The 22127-nt window shown below is 37.9% G+C and overlaps 1 protein-coding gene across 2 annotated transcripts in view; it reads left to right on the forward strand.

Annotated features, from left to right (window-relative positions):
* The window catches only part of LPGAT1 (lysophosphatidylglycerol acyltransferase 1), a 65463-nt gene that overhangs the window by 35638 nt on the left and 7698 nt on the right, over positions 1–22127 (forward strand). For both annotated transcript variants that reach the window (XM_018085179.2, XM_018085181.1), the window contains 3 exons: positions 784–1057; positions 9656–9782; positions 19458–19564. In XM_018085179.2, coding sequence (XP_017940668.1) covers positions 784–1057; positions 9656–9782; positions 19458–19564 — 508 coding nt within the window. The remainder of the gene's footprint in view (positions 1–783; positions 1058–9655; positions 9783–19457; positions 19565–22127) is intronic.

A 22127-nucleotide genomic window follows, 5' to 3' on the forward strand; every position in this document is an offset into this window, starting at 1 on the left:
GCTGAGGAGAACTTTCTTTGGACTCTTGTGTCTTTTGAGGGATTTGACAAAGTCACTTTGGAGCACTCTGAAATGATAATTAATGTAAACAGATTCCTCTGAAAAATTGGGTAGCTTGCTCTTGGTGTGTGCAGAGATGGGAAGAGAGAAGATTGTTATTGAAGATATTTCTGCAGTAATTAAGAAATGTACTTACTGTCTTAAGTGACAAAGTCGTGCTAATAGATCAAAGAGGAGAAATGAATGAGTCGTTCAAGCAGTGCAGATGTGAGTGAAATCTGTGGTCCTGCCGTGGTAACCGAGCTGAGGCCTGGTCTGTCCGTGGTACCTCTGCAATTCTGGTGTGGGATGGGGGACGGGAGAGGTGCACAGGAGACAGTGTAAGCAGAGACACTGTTTGGCTTGCAGAAATTACTGATTAAACATAGACCTCAAAGTCATAGCTTGACCCCTAGACTGTGTTATAGAATTCAGTTTAGCGAATTCAGTTCTGGGCCCAGTAACAATGAGGGAATTCTGTAAATACATAAGTGAAGGTCCCACATACATTCTGGATGTCACTCTTGCAGAGAAGTCATCAAATCAAGAGCTTCATCTTCAATTTCAGGGGCTTTTTGTCAGCCTTTCTGTAAAGTGGTGTTTGGCACCAGGATGTACTCGAAGGAGAACATTGTCTTAGGGGCTTGTTTGTACGTATGAAAAGAGAGAAATCTTAGAAACAATATGTCTGGTGTTATTACTTTTAAGCATTCATTTTATTTAGATAATGTTTTGTCTTTATAGGGAAGAACACACCGTGACCAGCAGCTTGTGTTACTCAAGGATCATCTAGAAAAATATTACAGGAGCCGCAATCGGAAATGGATTGTTTTATTTCCAGAGGGTGGCTTTCTTAGGAAAAGGAGAGAAACAAGCCAGGCATTTGCCAAGAAAAACAATTTGCCATTTCTTAAACATGTTACCCTGCCAAGACTTGGGGCAACACAAGTAATTCTGAAAACACTTGTAGCACCACAAGAAAATGGAACTCCAACCGGTGGAGATGCTGTGATAAAAGGTAAAGACCACTTCACTCTTCTGGGTAAAAAGCAAATTGAATGTCAAAGGTTTGAGTTAAGAAAAACATTGTGTTGAATTGGACTCTTCAAATGTCAAATACATTCAGAATGGACCATCGTATTTTATATAAATGTTTTCATATTTACTTTTAGTTCTACTAACTTTATTTTTGACCTTGAGACAAAAAAAGAAGGAATGAAATTTTACTTCTAATTTGATTTATTCTGTGGTGTGGCTGCGTGAATGCGTGGCTTGGTTCACATGATGGGTAAAGCAGATACTGGAATAGGTCCCCAGAGTGAGCAAGAAGATGAGCTGCTCCTTTCAGCAAGATTGATGGTTTGCACTGCTTTGTGATAGCATGGAATGATAGTAAAAGTATTTCTGGAATATACTATGTTCATATTTTTATTCCTGGCTTTAAAAGTTTCTTTGCATCCAGTGCCGTATACTTTATTCCTCCTCTTGAATTATTTTCTATGGAGTTCAAATTATTCTCTTCTCTACAGATCTTTATGTTGACTGTCCCTATTGTTACTGGAGTTAAGTCACTGAGTACTAGATTTGAAGGATTGTTTTGGCTGTCTTATGTCAGAAGAGTTAGGAGGGAATAAGGATATTCCTGCAGCATTATTGTTCTGGAGTGCCTGGCCTAGAGGAGGGTATAGCTGGGATATAAATAATGCCTGTAGTTATGGGACTTGGTGCTTCTAGTCTCTCAATTTTTAAAATTAATTTCTTGGCACGTTCAAGACCAAGGTTAGATCTTAACTTAGTTGTGGATTTCTGTTACTTATTATAGAAACAATGGATTGGGGGGTTGTGGTAGTTTCTTATTGATGAGTGGTGTTGGTGTTTCCATAGCCAAATTCTTATAGTTGTTTAGTGATTTGAAACAAAGATCCATACTAATGAAGCCACATATGCAGAGGACTTCAGGGGTTTTTTTCTGTCTGAAGTTCAAATTTCAGGGTTAGCAAGAACTCTCGTACAGAAATTGCTTCCAGATTTTTAATTTTTAAGTTATTCTTGTCAACATAGGAAATAAATTGAGATGATGTTCTTGCAGGAGCGAAGGTAGGATTTAAAATGAACTGAAAAATCAAGCTGTGGAATGCATCTGACTATTTCCTGTCAGGCAATATTCAGAAAAGAAAGGCTGAAAAAACTGTTGTCATTAAACATTTTAGGTTTAAAAGAGAGAAACTGAATACCCCAGTCCTTGTTAAAAAGTTTTTTGAGGAGAAAAGTTTGGCCTGTTCCTGTTCTATTTCTTCCCATCTCAAAGGCAAAAAGGTATGAAAAGTAAGAAGTTCCCCAAATGAATTACAAACCTTCTGGTTCTGGAAGGAGACCAAAAGCACTTGTCAAATACCAATTTTATGTTTTCCTACTCTTAGATTGCTGTCAACATAGCTGACCATCAAACCTGGCTTTTTTTTTTTTTGAGTAGCACGATTCAGACTCCAGAGAAATGAACACTTGATAGTAGTTGACCTAACTGGATACTAAAATAAAGGAATTATCTCAGAAATAAAATGGAACCATGTCTGTTCATCCTATTTAAAAGACAGGAGAAAAAATAAGTGGACAAAATAGGAACGAAACGTGTGGTTTTAGCTGTCATTTTCTCACAGTAATGGGCTTGAAAACATACTAAAAAGGATGAAAAAGAAAAGTGAAAGTAAATTTTATATGCAAGGAAAAAGTAATGTTTGATAGGTAATGACACTCAGGTATTTTGTCCTTTCTTCTTTTAAGGTCACAAAAATGTTTCTAGCATTGTAAAACTTCCCTTTCAGAGATGTATAAAATGTTAATTCTTGATTTGTCTCTTGTATAAAACATTCTTCCTCTAATCTTCTGCCCTTCAAAGGCTTTTACTGTTCTCTTGCCACATCAGAAAATGTTTGTGCAGTTCAATGAAATACAATTGTATAAATTAATAGGGTTATGTTTTAAAGTTAGAAGCCTAACAAGTTATTGATCATCTTTACTTTTAATCTCTTTTCTTTCCCTTTCTTTTAATCACGTGAAAAACCCGGCTCAGTGAAATCAAGCTTGCATCCTCTTCAGGTTACCATTGTTGAGTTGTGGGTGCTGGAGCTAGATGTGGTGTATACAGTCAGGGTTTTGCCAGTGAATTCCACAGTGACTGTATGTAAACTTTTTGTGCATTGTTACTGTGCTGCCTTGCTTGGGAAACGGGTTCTTTGTCAGTAGCATGGCACTTGAACTTCATGGTTCGTTGAAAACATTTTTCCTCTGCACCACTTCTTTTTGTACTCTATTCTGGCTTACTTAACAGTGCTCCTGGTGTCCTGGGTTACCAAATTATTCAGCTTACTATAATAAGCTTTCTTCTCCATTATTTGTTATTCTCTCTGTCTTTTTGTTCCCACCAAGCTTTATTGATACTCATGGGAATTCACATTCCTCTCCCACCTGATTTTAGTTAAATTGATTTATAGATTAGAGTAACTCCTCATCAAAAATTATGTTCCCTTCCTGTGGAGTTTCCTGGGTAGCTGTGTTATGATGAGTCATGGTACACAGTTGTGGTGTTCTTGACTGCTGTCATTTTATTAGTACTTAATTCATTTTAAATGATCCTTGCAGCTTTTATACCATTCTACTTTCTGAGCTGAAATTGAGTATAATACTGGGTGAAGGAAGAAAAGATGACAAAAGCAACTGTAATAAAAGATGATTCATTCTCAATATACTGTTATGCTGCACCGTATGTGGCACAAACCAAGTCAGATACAGTTGTTTGATCATGTCACACCCCAGCTGGCTTTTGTTTGTCACATTTTGCTGAAATTGTGGCCTTCAAGTAGTAGTTCAAGAATTGGGCTAATTGTAGCTCAGTGTTACATCATCTGTCCTTCTATATGGTCTTTAATCTGATTTATGTGATCCCTTTGGTAGAGGTGGGTTTATGTTGAGAAGTATGAGGTTCAGTAACCTCCCCAAAAATTCATGTCTAATTATACTACTAGTATTCTTAATATCCAATCCCCTTTTCAATTTATTTTTGTACTGGTTATAAATTTGCCATAGTTTATTAGCGGATTCCTCCTCTGTAAAGTAGGAGGAAGAACGAATGTTCCTGAGCTACTATTTGATTATTCTTATACTTTAACTGATCAGTTCTTTGTCATTGGCTTTTCCAAGGCAAGCAGCTTTTATCTTAATTTCCTCCTCCTAACAGTTTTCATTCATATTTAAAGTCCCAAGTACTAGTCTTAATCGGGGTGAATTCTGACTTTTACTAGTAAATTCTAAATTAAACAACTAGACCAGTTGTTGCTTTTGCTGCCTTTTGAAACTCTTGTTTAATTTAATGAAATTATATAATTTTATTCCTAAATAAATAGAAGGATGGGAAAACATAGGAAAGGTAGTACTATCACTTGAAGGCGTGACATGTTTGAAGGTAAATAGTCCAAAGAATGTAGCTGAGTGATGTCTGTCCCTGAAAAGAGAGTATAAGGTAGTTCTGTGGTGTCTGATGAGAGCATCTCTCTGGGCAGATGTGCAGTGCCACCCAAACAAAGCACTGCTCACATTCCAGAAGATGATGTTAGTGCAGTATAGAAATATGGCCAGCATAAAAATACTTATTTTTATCATCACCTTAACTCTATATAGGCCATCCTCACCTTAGCCCTGTAGGAACCAATATGTGTGTTTGCAGGGGTATTTTATGGTTTGGGGTTTTTTTGGTTTTGTTTGTTTTTTTTTTTTAGCAGAACACTTAGTCCCTTACATGGTTTCAAATACAGTGTTTCTTCAGTTGATAAGAATTAATCTCCTGAGCTTTAGAAGTAGCAAAATGTCCTAAGTGTCAAACAGCTGGCAATTCAAAGGAGTCTGGAGAAATTCTTCTTCAAAGATAAACATCCTGGAGCTAATTTTTGATCAATCTTGCTCTAGTATGGTTTTTTAAAACTTGTTTTATTTTACCATGCAGCCATTTTTTGTCTGATAACAAGTTGCTATGAGCTTGATTAGAGCTATATTGAAATCTTATCTTACTGATTTCAAATACAGCAGAGTACATTCAGTTCTGATGCTTTTTGTCAGAGGAATTCCATTTGCCCTTCTGCAGAGCTGGACACTGAATTTTTTAAATCAAACTTTTTGATTTGCTGTTGTATGAGGAGTATGATTTGAATAACATGTAAAGCTTTTTTATTTTTTCTGTCCTGGAAAAAGAGCTTCTCGTTTTGTTCCAGGTGATTTGTTACGGCAAGGTCTTGGAATGATGAGTAAGATATTCAGTCTGAGAGTTAATCTTTGGAGAAAAAAGTTAATTCTGAGGTCAGTGATCCAGCTGATCACACAAGGACAAGTAGAGAACGAGGGACAAGTTACAAGAATGGATTTCTCTGCAGGGAGAGGCAACAGCCTCTTTTGGCTGCATTCAGGGTGATGCAAGTGTTCAGGAAACCACACCTGAATAATAGTGAGTGGTAGTAAATATTTTGTTCTTCAAGTGCAGGCTGCAGTCCTCAAGTTCACGCCTGGCTGGTACATCCTTTTCCACTCTGCATTCAGTCTGACAGTGTCTCACCATCTAGAGCTCAGCTGAAGGCAAAGTTTCCTGCTGAAATACATCTTTAGAACTTGCTCTTTTTCTCAGTGGTAAACACTGACAGTCTGCTGGCGGGTTTGAGGAGTTCTGCAAATGCTCTAATCCATTTTTTAGCATTAGTTGACCCCAAGGAGTAGTAACCCCAGGGAGGACATAGAGAGAATGAAAAGAAACTCTGAACCACAATAAATTTGTGATAGTAGACAGTCAAGTATCTGCCCTGAGAGGATCATAGAGGATGACAGATCACTGAATGTCTTAAAGATGCTGATGATAAGTTGCTCGTTAAGTAAATTTGGGCAACTTAATATCACTGAACCCGCAGCTAGAACAAAAATAAAGAAGAAAATAGCTTTGAAGACTTGCCTCTGCTGGTGATTTAAAAAACAAAAAACAAAACCAAACACAACGAAGCAAACCAAAACCCAAACAAGTTAGGAAACTGTTTAAATTTTACTTTGAATTTTTTTTTCTTTTTTTTTTTTCATCTAGACCAGAAAGCTACTGTTACATGTGATTGTTCAGTCTTGTCTTAGCACTCATAAGGCAAGTTTGTACCATTCATACTAAGGTACATTATTACTATGTGGTTTGGATGCAATTATATAGGACAAGTACTTGTGGGCCTGTTTTGAACACTTATGTGCTATTTAAAGAGAAACAGACTGTTAACATTTTGAAGCATTTTGAGAAATCAAAGGCCTCTACCTGTGCAAAGCACCTCCACCAGTGGCAAAGCAGACTGACACCACAGAAGAAGACTAGTGCTTGGAGAGATCAGCTTAAATATGGCCTCTGCAGCAGTTTTTTCAGCAGCCAGGCTGCTCAATCTTTCAGCAAGTACTAGAAGCTTGGCAGAGGGAGTTCTTGAGCAGGTATACACACCTCCCTGTTTTCTCAGCTGCAAATGCCAGACCTGAGATTCGCACCATACGAAGTAATGCAGCAATTTTTCTGTTTTGAGCTCCTGTTAATGTGCTCTATTTAAAACGTAATAGAGTTTATTCTTGTTCAAAGGTCTGCTTAGGCCTGAAAGCAGCATCCTTGGAGATATTAAGGTCCTACCCCTTTGTGTCTTGTGCGCTTGTCTGTTTCTTTTTCAGCTTCAACATCTGTTAGAGCTTCCTGGCTTTAAAATAAATTTGCTCATGAGGAGGGTGCAACATAGTATAACCCCTCCAAAAGGACATCAAGGTTTACTTCAAAATTAATTTTCCTAAATCCTTCGTGACTTAAGTTTTTTTGGCAGTCTGAGATCTTGGATGATTATGTAAAGCTTATTTTAAACCAGAGCATGCACAAATAGGCTTGTGACTGTGATTCGATAGCACGTGGAGGTAGCTGCATTAAGACCTGCTTGCTCTAGAGGAGGATCTGTAGAGGCTGATGTTACCTTCAGAAATTTTTTTTTCTAACCTGGGGTTCCTGGGCTGTCAGAGTTTTTTTCTCCCCACTCTGCCCTGAAAGGTGTTGGAGGTGAGTTTGGAGCTGGTCTGAGGAATCCTTTGCAGCAGCTCTGCTCCACAAAAGCAGAAGGTAGGAAATCAGCACAGCAGAGGACTGCAGGAGTCTTCCCATAATGAAGTTCAAACCATTATCCACTGAAAGAACAGCTTTAAGTACAAGCTAAATATTTAATAAATTATTTTAAAACACTTTACTGTAAATAATAAGATAATGTGCTCATTTCATCTGGCACATTTTAATTGCAGTTAACGATCTTTGTTGCTTACTCAGACAATTTACTTGTCTTTATCCATTCTTGCTTTACATCTGGGAAAATAATAAATTGAATTACTTTGTTATGAAATCTATTTCTAAATGAATACTTCTGTGGATTTACTTTTTAATTTCATATTGGCTTTTCTCTGATTCATTGCTACTTTTAAAATGAAGGATTCTGTAGTTAGTACTTTGCTTAAGAGAGACTTGACAAGCACTCTGTCATGATGCTGGCAAGCTGGAGCCTCTAATGGGACCTTGTGTTCTCATTTCACATGCCTGTCAGAGTTTTAAAATACTGTATTTCCAGAAGGTAGTACTGAATGTCTCAGCTTGACCTGTGTAGCTTGCCCTTGGTCAAATTTTTGAATGGCATGTTGCATGCTGCTGGTAACTCATAACCTAAATTTTAGGAAATACTGTCTAACCTGACTCAAGTAGTACATGTGCCTTTGTAACAAAGCAGTACCACTCCATTGATGAGTAGACACCATGAAAACACCAGCTGCTTGTTAAAATAATTGATAGATACATGTGACAGTATTGCTGTAATTGTCTTTTCACACTTAATTAATTTAAATGCAAATTAAATTAAATTAAATGCAGGTAGAAACTCGTAAGTCAGTCCTTGCATGTGCATTCTAGTTGAAATTAATAAAGGTGGCTTTTTGAGTGCTACTCAGACTGTGTGTTGCAGATTTCGTCATAGATCTTCTGTAAAATTAGAATGGTGACTCTGGGCAAGACCAAGAATCTGTCTAGCCCAACATCTTGTCCATGGCTTCAAGTGGATTTCAGAGGAAGAGTGTGAACACAGCAAACATGCATCATACTTCTCCCACATATTCTCCTAGCTTCTGACTGTGATAGGTTTCCCAAGCCAGATGGGAGTTTCTGCCTGGTTAGTTAACCCTCCAGTGTATTTCTTCCACATACTTGTTCAATTCCCTCTTGAATCCAAGTCTTGACATCCTTTAACAAGGGATTCCCCACAGTTTTATTCTCATCTGCAGAAAAAATTGTTTCTCTGTTTGCTTTGAAATCTTTTCCTTTCGGCTTAATTTTGAATACGTCTGTTCTTGTATTGAGAAAGATGGTGAACAGTCAACCCCTGTACATTTTCTTCATGCTGACAGTGTTCTTGTCAGCCTCTCTTATAGTTGTTTCACAGCTATCTCAGCTGCAGGCTTGAAGAGTATTGTACTTTGTACTAAAAGCTAACACTTCTTATGTGCTTTTGCCAGTGGGTGGCTGTTTTTGATAGTCAGCTTTTTGAATGCTTGAAGATACTGCTGGGTATGATGTAAGCATATTGCTGTACTAATGTATCAAGTGTGATTAAGTGAGCATTACTATACTAGTCTGAACATACAATGACCTCAAATACAAGGCAGCTCCAGAATAGATATAAAAATTGACAAGCTAAACTCAAAGCGTCATCTTGGCAATGTGCCCCTCTTTCCTGGTTTGCTTTACAGATCTGCTGCTCTCCCTCTTTGCAAACCTGTGGATTGAACACATACCAGAGAGGTGTAGTGGCTAGGTTGATACATGACCTGAACTATTGCTGGTAGTAACCTATATTCAGATTTAAATTTGACTCTCCTGAATAATCTTCATAACAAATATTTTCACCTCCTTTGATCCTTTTTTCAGTTTCTAAATATGTTGAGCAGCATATGAGCATGTACTGATATCAGGCTTTCCTGGGATCTTGTGGGTGCAGTATCCTCTCCATTTTGAAAACTGACCAACTGTTCCTTGCTTTCTTATCCTGAATACACAAAGTGGTGGTTTTGTCTTTGTGCCATAACTCAGATTTTTAAGAACCTTTGAGGGATCTGCACGGCTGCTGCTCCATCAGTGAGCTGCAAGTGTGAGTTTTACAAAGGCCCAGGTGTAAAGGTGCTTGAAGTGCAGACCAAAAGGCTTGAATGTTTATTTTGGAATTTTCTTTTTTGGTGAAGGGTGGGAAGCACCTAACTTTGGGGCCAGCATATCACATGACTGTACTCATACGCTATAGTACTTGTTCTATTTTGTGTACTACAGTGTGTAGGAACAAGAGAAATAACCATGAAAGTAAAATCTAGGTCTGACTGGAGGTTCTAAGAGTATTTCTGTGCTCTTTAGTGAAATCTGAATTTGATTTTTGAAGGTCTTATTTTATTTGTGCCTCATACCTCATAAAGTAATATAAAAATTGAATAACTCTCAAATGAGTGACATGCACTTTCTGATTACCTTTAATACCCCATTTCTTTTTGTTCCTAGAGAGCAAAGCAAAAGGCCTCCAGTGGGTGATAGATACAACTATCGCGTATCCCAAAGGTGAACCTATAGACATCCAAACTTGGATTCTTGGCTATCGACAACCAACAGTGACACATGTACATTACAGGTAGGAAATAAACCTTCTACTCTTACATTGAACTCAAATATTAAAAAGCAAGTATTCACAAATTAGTAACATCATGTTTCAGGATATGGGAAATCAATAGCAATGAGAGTTTTTTTTTAATGTGTCTCACACAGGTGGGCAGCTCATCTAAACACAGTCATGGGGAGTATATTTGAAGGCTGTCATTTTTTCCATTGTAACATTAAGGTGCTGATAAACCTAACTTGATTTTTTTTTATTTTTTATTTTTTAATAATGACAACACGTTAAAAATCTCTGTTGTTGAATAAATAAGTTTCCTGTGAGATAATTATATTTAACTTTCTGACAAAGAAATATCAGTTTTTTCACTCAAACCATACTCCTGAGCAGAGCAACACTCTGGAAAAAGTAGCAATGCTCATTAACACCTAGAATGGGAGATTATTAAAACTTTTCTCATCAGTAGTTTTTTGTCTCAAGACCTAAACTGAGGGAGAGAAAAGTTACATTTTGCTTTTGGTTTGCAGTTAATTGCAAGTCTGAAATATCCAGAAGTATTTTAACACTTTTACTGTAATAAATAACTTGTTGCATTTTATCCCAAAATTATATTATTCTGTCTTATTCCCTTTTGTTGATTTGGGGAGCTTTTAGACTTTTACAGTAAGCTGTCAAATATCCTAGTGTGGATCCCCTGGGTGGCAGTTTTAAGTGGGAATGCCCTTCTGCAGCATCACTGTTGTGTCACTGTTGTGTGATGCAGAGTGCAGGCTGCTCACTGGAGATTCTTTCCACAGCCGTGTTTAAATCTGTCCTTACTTTTTATAGAAAGCTGCCTTCCAAGTTTTTCTGAAGGTGAACATACTTACACCCTAATTGATATAAGATATCATTTTATCCATTATGTTTTATTCAGGTCACCTTAGTACTCTCAAATCTCTAGGATAATTGCAAGTTAGATGTACTTAGAATTCTACTAAAGAATATTTCCAAAAATACTTGCTTTAAAAACAAGAGAAAGTTATCTTAACTTGAATTAACTTCCTGCTTCTAAATATATATTCAAACCTATTTCTGAGCACAAGCATAAATATGGTGCAACCTTCCATAGAGTGAATTTGAATGTTAAAATTCTTGCAGTACTGAAATTCTAAGAAAAATATCAGAAATTTATTGTAGGTTTGTTGTTTTCTTCCAGAGGGTCTAAATCACTGGTTTAGATGGACCAAGCCTCTCTATTTGATTATTTTATTTTTTTTTGATAGCCTCTAATTGTTTCGGTTGACCTTGTAAAAACATATGAAGTATGCCCCAAATGGAAACTCGTACAGCAGCATCCTCTGAAGGCCAAGTGCAGGGTGTGATACCTCTGAAATGAGAACAGGGTGTCTTGGTTTTAACTGGAGCTTTGGCTAACTTTCCGGTCCTGGTGATTCTTTAGGCAGATACCCTCTCAACTGCAAGGGCTTTAGTTGGATGCAGGGTAGGAATGGGTAAAGATGCATTTAACAAAGTGCCCTGGCCCTGACAGTGGGCAGTAGCAGCACAGGCGTGGGAAGGCCACCTGTGTGCCGTCCTGTCCGCCGTCCTGTCCTTCTGCACGTGGACACGCGGGGGCTGTAACCTGTTCTAAGCAGACCTTGCCTCTGGAGCACCCTTTTGGTAGGTGCTGATGGGCCTGGCCTCCAGTACTCCTTTTAACCTACTCAGACTTGTACATGACACAGCTTCACAGTACTGACTGTGAGGGTGGCAACCAGGACCATCTCCTTTTTGGTCATGTGAAGTTCTCCTCCTGATGCCTTCAGTGGGAGTATCGTGTTTCCCGTGTCCTGCCAGTGGTGGATGAGTTGTTCCTCAGTTATGTCCTCTGTGATTTTACAGAGCTTGCTCATATCCTGCCTTAGCTGTCCCCTTCCCTCCTCCCAACACAGTGAATCTTCTTCTTACACAAAAGCCTTTCCCTCATTATGTTGTTACTTTTGTCTGTGCATTTTCTGGTTCTGCTATAACTAGTTTGTGAGTTGACTGACATCCTGAATTCCCCACACTGATTTCAGGATCACTTACCAGGGTAATAATAGCTAATCTTAGAGGCTGTAGCAGTACATGTGTAACTGCTGGTGCTTTTTCCTTCCTCAGGGTTCATTGCCTTGCATTTGTTGGTATTTAATTTTATCCTCAACTATGGTCATGTCCTTTCTCTTTGACTACTCAGAATAATTCTATACCAGAAAAGTCATACCACTCTTGTATCCTTTTTTTCCAGATTTGGTGTAGCATCTTAGCATGCTAAGACCTTTCAATGTATCTGGAATTAGAGCTGTAGTTTGAAAATAATACAATGAATTTTTACCTTCAGTGTTTTTGACAATAACATTTATTTTTAGATATTTTTGTGTGGCTTTAAAAATATTTTTCAGTTTTACGTAAAGGTTATATTTATCCATGGCAGGATTAGCAGATAGCGACTGAACAGCATGTGTTCATAAATTTACTCGTGTTGCATCATCTTCTTTTGCTTATATGGAAATTTTCCTGTTGGATTCCCTCCAGGGCATTACAACAACTGATTTTTTTTTTTTTTTTTATTTTTTCCCAGATCACCTGATCTTACTCATTAAGGGTTATTTTTTAGTAGAGTGCTGTAATGTGTTGGGCACTTTCAGGCTTTTGACAACTTCAAATCATGTATTGATGACTTGAACAGAGTTGTTGGTACCACTGTGAACCTGTGAAGACTGAGTATGTGCCTGGGAAACTGGGAGTAGTGGATAGGGAAGAGTAGGGAACAACCATTCTCTCATGGAGGTATATCTGGTGTTACAGAAAACCTTACAGCTCTGCTGTCATTTTATTGAACCTTCTCCAAGATTGGGAAGATGGGAAATTGAAGTCTAGTGGGCTGACATCAATTCCTTAGAGCTTGTTTTTGAAAACATAGGTATGGGCAGTAGAAAACTGTCTCTCAGGAGCTTTGCATGTGTGCCTCCTAGGTATTGTCCTCACTTGTCCAGAAATACCATGATGTCTTGAACCTGTGTCTGTGTCACATCTCAGTCAGGAGCAGTTCTGGGAAAACACCAAACCACTTTGTGCTGGTTAAGCAGTGCATACAACCAACAGCTGAACTTTGTGACCAGCTACCTGATCCTTGTCATGTCAACCTCCTTCCTCTCGTCTCTGCCACTTTTGTTTGGAAATGCAGAACTACCTTTTAATGTGCTGGAAAGTGTCCTGGGAAGTTTCTGTACAGTGTTTCTCTCTGAGAACTGGTCAAGCCAAGAGTAGAGGATGATGCACTTCATCTGTGTAACTGTACAGCTTGACCAGGAAACCTAAACTACTTCTTTAAGGTCATCTTCCTTGTGGAGACCAAAACATTGGTGTAACAGAGCCATTAGAGTATTGTGGGATCGTCAGCTGGGAATGCCAGCACTTGTTCTGCAGGTTGCTATTTCGAGGTGGTTCCTCAGTAGTTTTTAATTTTGGTTACAATTGGGTATTAACTAGTCTTTGCCCTTAACAGTGTAGGTGAGGATTAAATCAGTGACTGAGGTCTGAAAAAGCTTGTGCTATGCTGGGCCCTGAGATAGCCCTTGTAAAGTTGGTGCTAAAGTTGATGTTAAAGAGTTTCTTTAACTCTTTGAAACAAACTCAGTTAGCAAAGGAAAACCTGAGGTAAAGTGGACTTCATCTTTAAAAAGATGGAAGCTTTCAGAGGTGTGTTTCTGTTTTTCTGCATTTTGACATGGATGTCCCCTGAAATTTTCATGAAATGTATATCGGGTATGTCTGGCTTGTTGTTATTCTCCTCTTTTCCTGAATTTGGTGCAATAAAAATAAAAATTTGCTCATCATTTGAAATTCAGAATGTCTTGGGGAATTACATTTTAAATAAATTTTAAGGGTAATTTTTAAATAACTGGGAAGAGAGCATACTGGTTTCTCATCTGTCCTTTTAACTAAGTTATAGGAAAAAAAAAGTGCACCCCTTTGGAAAAATTAAAGAATAGTTTTGTCAAGATGCCATCTCTACTGTATGAGAGGAAATTCAGAATTTAGAGGAAATTGAGTATTTAAACATGCTTATTCCCTTTTAGAGTAGTCCAGAGCAAGGTATTGATGTATGACAGCAGTGGGGAAAAAAGGAACATTTTCTTCCCACTCAAACTGGAGCAGAGGAGATTGTGGAGCTGCTTTTGTTCTGGTGTCTCAGTCAGTCCCTTCTGCTGTGGCCCTTGATCACAACCTGTCTCTTTCTGCTTTAAAGACTTTCAAATCTAGTGATTTCCTTTTCTCATAATCTGTGCCTTTGCTGCAGGGTTATTTCTTTTTCATCCTACTGGGGAGTAACAGAGAAGTGTAGAGAACAGAGCAAGCAACCTTATGCTATCATTTTTAGATGGTTTTCTAGCTGATGAAAATGGCATATAAGGATCAGTTTAATCCAGTAATATTTTTTTCCGAAAGGCTCAATTTTGATAATGAGTTGAACCTTGGTTTTCAAACTTCAGTTTTCAGTACAAATGCCATGTTTTTCGGAAGTTCATAATTAGGCTAGGCTGTGGCCTGATTTTCCTCAGGATATCAAAAGAAACTTCCCTAGAAAAAAGAACATTTGCCAAGTTTGAATCTTCAAAACACAAAAGTGTAAAAACTTTACCCATCTAACTATTGAATGACTTTTTGGCCCTGACTGACTTGTCTCAAAACTTATTGGAAAGTGCTGCAAAACTGGATTTGCTCTCTGAAACAACTCAAGGAAAATATCTAATGAACTTCTTCCAGGTCAGATGTTTCTGGGATTTTTGTGGGAGATTTCAATCCATCTGTTAAAGCAGTAAGCACCAAAGAAAAGGGCTTGAAGGTGCAAAGCATCTCTAACTAGAGGCATCACTATGAGACCTGCCTCGTAATAAGTCCGTTGGAAAGATTTGTTTCCTCTTCTCTGATGGTTTAGCTTTATGCTTGGATCATTTTGTGGTGTGTGTTGACCCTAAATTCAGACTCCTTATGCTTCCACGTAGCAGAAATAAGCTGAGTGGTTTGGTGTCCATGTAGCAAGACCTTGTACTGGCTTCTATTCTCGGCTCCACCATTTCCTCACCGTGACTTAAGTTTGGGGATTATTTCTTTTCTTCTTACACCGAGCACTTCTTTAGTCTAATTGACCTGGTGTTTCTCAGCTGGTCTCCAAGTTTCTCCAATAGTAGGATTTCCCACGTCCTGCAGTTCTGTTGCCAAAACCCAAGAGTTAAAAATTGGAAAAACCTTGTTACAAAGATTATTTGATGCACAGCATCCCCTCAGGAATGGCATGGGGTTGGGTTTTTTTTTGCATTAGCTTCCTGCCGAGCGATGCCCTCAGATGACCACATCCTGCTTTGGCACTGTGTGACGGGGACTGTGGTGCAACCACAACGTCAGAGCCAGCCCAAGTCACCTCTGACGCAGAGGGTGCTGTGTCTGTGCCGTGTGGAAGTGCCTGGCTGTTCCCAGCTAACTCAGCCGCCTTTGTGCCGTAATGCGAATGACTGCTCTGTCACCTTTCTTCCTCGTATCATTTTTTGTACTGTGCCGCTCTTGAAACAAGCTTTCAACTACTGAAGAGGTTCTTTTTTTGTGTCCACGTTGATACAGATTTATTGAAATAAACGAGGCTCCGAGCTATAAATAAGATGAAATACGTCGTGGTTGTTGAATGAGTTTTGCAGAAGTGTCTGTGAAGGGCATCCCGTTTGGCAGTATATTTTAATCCACTTTTTTACGCAAGTGACTTATTTTTGGTCATGCCTGAGATCTACCAACACCCTTCACTGTCCTGAATTTATTTGGAGTCATTGAAACAGCAAGTAATAATATGATTTATAAAGAGTAGCGGGTAATACAGAACTTGAATTCACGGTAGGACAGATGAGAAAAGGCAGGTAGTAGTACTTAGTGGTATCTATGAACTTCAGAATTTAAATACAGAATCAGAGGTTGTTTCTCCAATAAGGACCACTTAAGAGAGATTAAGTGTTTCTTAAAATGCTGTATTTCTGAAAATTATTTGGTATCTTCTGAAAAATGGCTTATCAGTAGCTAATTCTCCACAATTTCGTATGTATGCCAACGTGTCTTCAGCAGTTACATCTCCTGCTTTTTAAAATCCTTTCTTCTTTCCTGGACTGTCATTTATTCTCATATGTTCTGGTTTGGGACATAGATACAAATTTGTGTAGTGGTTTAAGGAAATCACCGTCCCTCACCTACCCAGAGTGTCCTGCAGTTGGTGTCACCTCTCAGCTGCTGGTGGAGAACCTCCAGCGAGAAGATGGTGCTTCATTACTGCAACAGCTCTGCAGATTCTCATCAGAGTACATCTTTACTTCTACCACCACTTTAACTTCTCAGGGTGCAGCCTGTGGTATCACTGCTTTTAACCTCTTCCCCAATTCCCCTGATGATAGCAAAGCAGCTGTTCCTGTGATGAGAAACAAAAGAAGGTATTTCTATTCCACTTGAATTTTCTGGTCAATTTATCTTATCCAGTGCTATTAAATTCCTTGTTTGCCACACTGGGAATAAAGATGCTCTTATTTTCATGCAATGTGAGGTTTGTTTTGTCCAAAAGCTGGAAAGATTCAAAAGCCCAAGAGATTCTGGGAGCTTCAGATCCTACACTTTGACCTTGTTTCTGACCTAGGCAGTTCTATGTGATGATGACATTTTATTTTCCTGAGGAGATCAGCAATCTGTTTGCTTCTAATGGCATTCCTGATGTTGCATACTCAGAGATGGGGTAGAGCCAAGGTGATGCTCATGCTCTGACCACGTTGACACCTGTTTACACATTTCATTGAAAAGAAGAAATGTTTCCTGCATCTTTTAACATTAGACCTGGCAGATGTCACATCCAGTGGCCAGGGATGACTCTGCTCCAGTCAGAGAAATGGCTCTCTGCAATTGTTTTGGATTATCTGTGTAGAGTTTTGTAACAACAGACTTGCTCAGTTACCTTTCCTGAACCCAGTCTCCTTAAAGAGAGTGTTCTTTTAAAGCACAGATGCCAGCTGAGCCATCTGATGGGCAGAGAATGATGATATCAGCAGTATGTCTAGTATAAATACAGGGGGGTTTAGCATCGCCTTATCTAGCACAGAAAGGGCTTGTTTCCAGAGTTTGAGGATTTTTTTTTTTTAATATTTAATCTCTAATTTAGCTCAGTCATTAGTAAGAATGTTCTGCCAGTAAAAATAACTCTGAATAATCTAAAAATACATTTGAAAATGCTTTTAAATACACTAGCACTTACCATTGCTGACTTGTGGCAGCCAGTTTAGCTTTATTGGAAAACCAGTTGTTTTCCACTCTATTAATATTAATTTAAACTGGGTGTAACAGTGATTGCTTCTTAAACTTTTTAGCTACAGAGTTTATATCCAGAGATTCAAGTATGATGGTACTGTTATTGATTCCCACAAGAGCCTGGATGGATTCAAGCAGAAAAGTGATGTGCTGTGTTCCATTAGTCTCTCACAATACTGGTGTCCCCTGTGCTACTTTGCTACTCCGTTGAAGTGCCAGCTCAACAATTGTTTCTAGTGGGTATCTTGCAAGGTCATCTGATAATGTTTTCAGACTAGAAGGTACATTCTTGGCAAAATATCAGGCTTAACTAGGTGATTGAGTTGTAGAGTTGTTACCAATTAGGTAAGGGAGAAGTGAAGGCAGAGGTGGAGAGTATCTATAATTTACCATGGAGGCTGCATATGAAGCCAGGTAACCCTAGACTTTTGTCCTGAGCCCACACACACATTCTGTTAGTTCTCAGCCGTCTTAAAACTTGCGTAAGCAAGCATCTGTCCTTCAGAAATATACTGTGAAACACAATATTCAGTTGCTGAGCCTTTTTATCTCTTCACAGCAGATAGGCAGAAGAGAGTAAAAATAGTGCTTGGCAGCTCACTTCTGTTTGGGGACACGGAGTAAGTCTTTCAGAGTGTTATACCCTCAACAGAAATGGTCCTTTCTCTGTTGGTGTGTTTTTTACTTGCCTCTACATGTTTTAATTTTAACCTGCTGTAGAACATCTGGGCTTCAAGATAAAACAGTTCTTTTTTGGCTGTCTTTGTCGTTGTTCTTAGTATGCACACTAAAGACTTGAGCTGTTTACTGAACTGGCATTTCATAACATTTGTCTTTCACCAAAGACTTTTCTTCAAACACTATTTTATCTGAGATAGCAGTTACTAATTTCTGGTTACTGAGACTGGCTTTACTGGAGCACAGAGAAGTCCACAGTGTGAGGAAGATGTAGGTATAATTGCTACAAAGACTACAGAAATAGCTGAGTTCATGTCGATACCATAGATGGTAAATAGATTTGTTCATCTCCTTATGTTGGAGCTCTCTCTGTGTACCAAAGCACCATTATTTTTAATTCCCTCATTAGAGCAATGCTTTGCTGCTTATCTCCCCCACTTACAGCATATTTTTCCATGCATCATACAGAAGAGAGGAGGGACAAATGACTTGGCAACAGGGGAAGCAAAGATGTTGAAAACTATAACAGCAACAAAAGCATTCTTCAGAAGCATCTTATTTTGGTAGTCTAGCGTTCCCATATCTGTTCAGAGACTGCCTACATGATTGTGGTGTTACTTCAAATTCTTTGCAGTATGGTCAGTCAAGACTGTGTTGAAAATTAAATGAAAATCTACTAAGGAAAATAGAAGCATGGTGTAGATGACAGGCTAGGTGGGAGCTCACCTGGGAAGAGAAACCTACAGTAATGGTCTTGCATTTCAGAGTATGAATTTTTCGGGCCAGCCTGATACACAGATCTCTTCTGCACTGGCCTCCCAGTGAAACACAGTGGATGTATAAGTTCATGTATATATCAAAAGGCACTTAGGGTCTGCTGAGGAGATTTCACAGTTACTGTAAGACTTGAAAAAAATCCAGTGAGGTATGGTGGGTTATTTGGGGGTTTCAGTATGTATGTACCTCAGTGAATTCTGGCCTGGATCTGGTTTTCTAAGCAAACAAAGTATTTGGCATGGAACTACCAAAACATCAATAATTCTTCCATTGGTGTTTTCAAAGTAGAGCAGCAGTGTTTGAGTACAGGTACTTATGTGGTCAATTTTCAGTGTAAAACTCGCCTTAAAAATTTCAAAGAAAGCTGCTGGCATCCTTTGAAAAGCACAGAAAACATGTTTTCTGGGGTATGAAAGAGCTATTGGTACTTAGTGATGTCATTATGTGGCTTCTGCTTGTTGAAATGTTTCTTCAAAACTGCAGATGAATTTTCTCAGTCTTTTATTTCATTCAGTGTATGAACTTCATTGCTTCTTGGTTTGTTTTTTTTTTTTTAGGGATAATAATACATACAGTGTGGTGGTATTGTATTAAAAAACCCCAGCAACTTACTAGCTTTTATCAAATGCTGTAGTACATTATTTGATAGAGTCTAATGCCTTTGTCTTCTGTGTGCTTCTGGATGGTAACCTGAAGTATTCCAGTTTTGTATCCTTAATTCCTATGTGGTCTGTGAACTGGAGGAAGCATGAACCATGCAGTTAGACTTATACAAAAGTCTTGTCCTCTGTGTTTTGTGGAGGACTGGGACAGAAGGAGAAGAGCTTTATTCTTCACATGCAGAATACAGTTTCCAGCTTTAATTTATGTTTGTTTCTTTGGTAGGATTTTTCCAGTTAAAGATGTACCTGCAGAGCCTGAAGCTCTCACAAACTGGCTGTATCAACGATTCATTGAAAAGGAGGACCTCTTGACACATTTCTATGAAACAGGTAGGATGATATCTGACAAAGAGAATTGTTCTTTGCTAATGACTTTTCTTACAAGGATCTCAAAATGGTGTAAGAATGTGTAAGCATTCTTCACATGAATACAGGAGATATAATTTTTACTACTTTTTATGTGGCAAAGAAGTGTGATTAAAAAATTATCTATGAAAGGTGAATTACCTGAGTAACATTAGAATTAGGGTAGTGTTTCAAAACTGTCAAATTCAAAGCAGATCTAAGGAAATACTTTTTTTCTGCAGTAACATAAAGCTCAGCTGTGAACCTTGCTGCCATGAGATTTTATGGAGTGGAATAATTTAGCAAGATGCAAAGAGGTAGTGGCCATTTAAATGTATAGTAAAAGTATTCAGAGCTTATGTTAAGTTTGGAGGGGATATAAAACCTTCAGGGTTCAAAGTTTTTGACTAAGAAGGATTAAATAATATCCTTGTGTGAGGCACGTTATTTTATCTGCTTAGTGTGGCTTTTTAGCATGTTCCTCTGACACTTGCTGTTAGAGAAGGCTGATCAAAATTATCTGCAGGTCTATTCCAAACCCATAGTCCTCTTCTGTTTCATGTTAAACTAAACCAAAAGATTCTCTAATTGGAAGGGTCTGTGAGAATGACATCACACAAAGTCTGTGGAGCCTTGCTCTACAGCCCTGTGTTGTCAGTACTGGCCTCCTTGCTGTGAGGATCACTTCTGTCATCATAAACTTTCAATGTTAATGGATCAGTGCAATTTGAATAAACTTGGGACATTAATAGCATGACTTAAGGGATACTGGCAAATGTGATTTAAAATATCAGGTAAATATTTTGAAACTGTAGCTGGAGAAGTTTCCCCAAGGCTCTATTTTTTATCCTGAACACATTTTCTCAATTCCTCCCCACTGGAGGGCAGATAACATACTTCAGTATCAACTGGATGGAAAAAAAGAGGAATTCATCACAATAAAAAAAGAAAAATGAAGTCCAGAGAGGAAAAAATTGAGTTTTATTTCAATATACAGGCAAGGAAGTTTATAAAATATAACCTGTCTCTAAAGGAAAATATTCTCTTCATTAGCAAATCACAGTTGTTGATGGAGGAAAGTGTTCAGTCTTGCAAATCAGCTGAGTTTAATATTCCAGGGTGACTGTGTTAAACAAAGATGCTGATTCTATCAGATGATTTATTGCAAAGGCTGCTTTAATTCAGTTTTGAGTGCTTAATTTGTCAATCAAAATACTTAAAAAGATTAATAGAATTCTTTAACAACCTGGAGTTTTATTTTGTTTCATGAAATTCTGCTGTCACTCAGCCATCATTGATGGCAAGAGTCAGACCTGCTATATAAATTGCATCCAAATGTCTATATTGGACTTTATTAGACAAATAACTTCGTGAGTATCTTTAAAAATACAAGTGTAGTCCATACATTTTAAAGAATTATTGTTATTAAGACATTATTTTATAAATACCATTGAAATAAGTCAGATCCGGAAAATCTAACTAGTCCAGAATTTCAGAGAGTATAATGAATATAATCAGATTTATTCATGGAAATGTACTTCCAAAATGGGATAATTGGTTATAATTTGCCAGTGTAATCAGTATGAATTAATAAGACATGTTTTAAATGTAAATTCTATGACATGGACCTTATTAGGCATAAATTAGCATAATTTAAAGTTACTGCCATTTATGAATGAAGTTGAGAACTTCCTTGCATTGCTTTTGTTGGCCTACTGGAAAAGTGTTTTTGGAAACCCCCTGGAAAAGTCCTGAGGCTGAATGTGAGGGGAATCCCTGAAGCTACTCAAGAGCCCTCTTTGTACTGATCTATTATATGGTCACAAGTTGGCATGGTTTTAAGACTTAGTGCTGTTTCAGCCTTTTGATTTTATTTTATTCTTATTCTTATTTTTTTCTTATTTTAAAATACCCACTGCTTAGGAACGTGTCTCTGTTCATGAAGCTTATTTCATAAAGCTGGAATAACATTTAATGCTACATGAAACTTTAAAAGTTTTCATTGACAGTATCATTAGTAGGAATATATTCTTTTGGCATATTTTTATTTGGGAAGACAAAGAAACAAAGCCTAAAGCACCTTTTTCCTTTTTGCTATATTCTTAAGTGTTAAGAACTTTAATTGTCTGGGGAAAACCTGTAATATTAGACCTCTTGATATTAAACCCCAAAAAAAGTATATGCCTAAAATTTGAAATGAAACCATCTCATAATTTCTTACAGGTGTATTTTACACATTTCATTTATAAAATTAAAACCATTTAGGGTTAATAGCTGTAGGTGTAAGTAACAGACTCATATTTTAGCAGTTTGTAGGAAATTTGTATTGGCAAATTCTTGATTTCTCTGAAGTGTTCAGCAGGATAACCTTGAACATCACAGTAACGCAAGTGAGATTACATTTATCAGGACAAAAACACTTGGGGACTAATTAAAAAAAAAATTAAAAATGCAACTATAAACTAGGAGTAATTGTATACTGAAGTCATTGTGCTCCTCATTCACTATGAATCAGAATGATTTGGTTGGTAGGGGACCTTGAAGATCA

The sequence above is a fragment of the Manacus vitellinus genome, unplaced genomic scaffold (genome assembly GCF_001715985.3).
Source record: "Manacus vitellinus isolate BGI_N305 unplaced genomic scaffold, ASM171598v3 scaffold_8_pilon, whole genome shotgun sequence".
Taxonomy (NCBI): domain Eukaryota; kingdom Metazoa; phylum Chordata; class Aves; order Passeriformes; family Pipridae; genus Manacus; species Manacus vitellinus.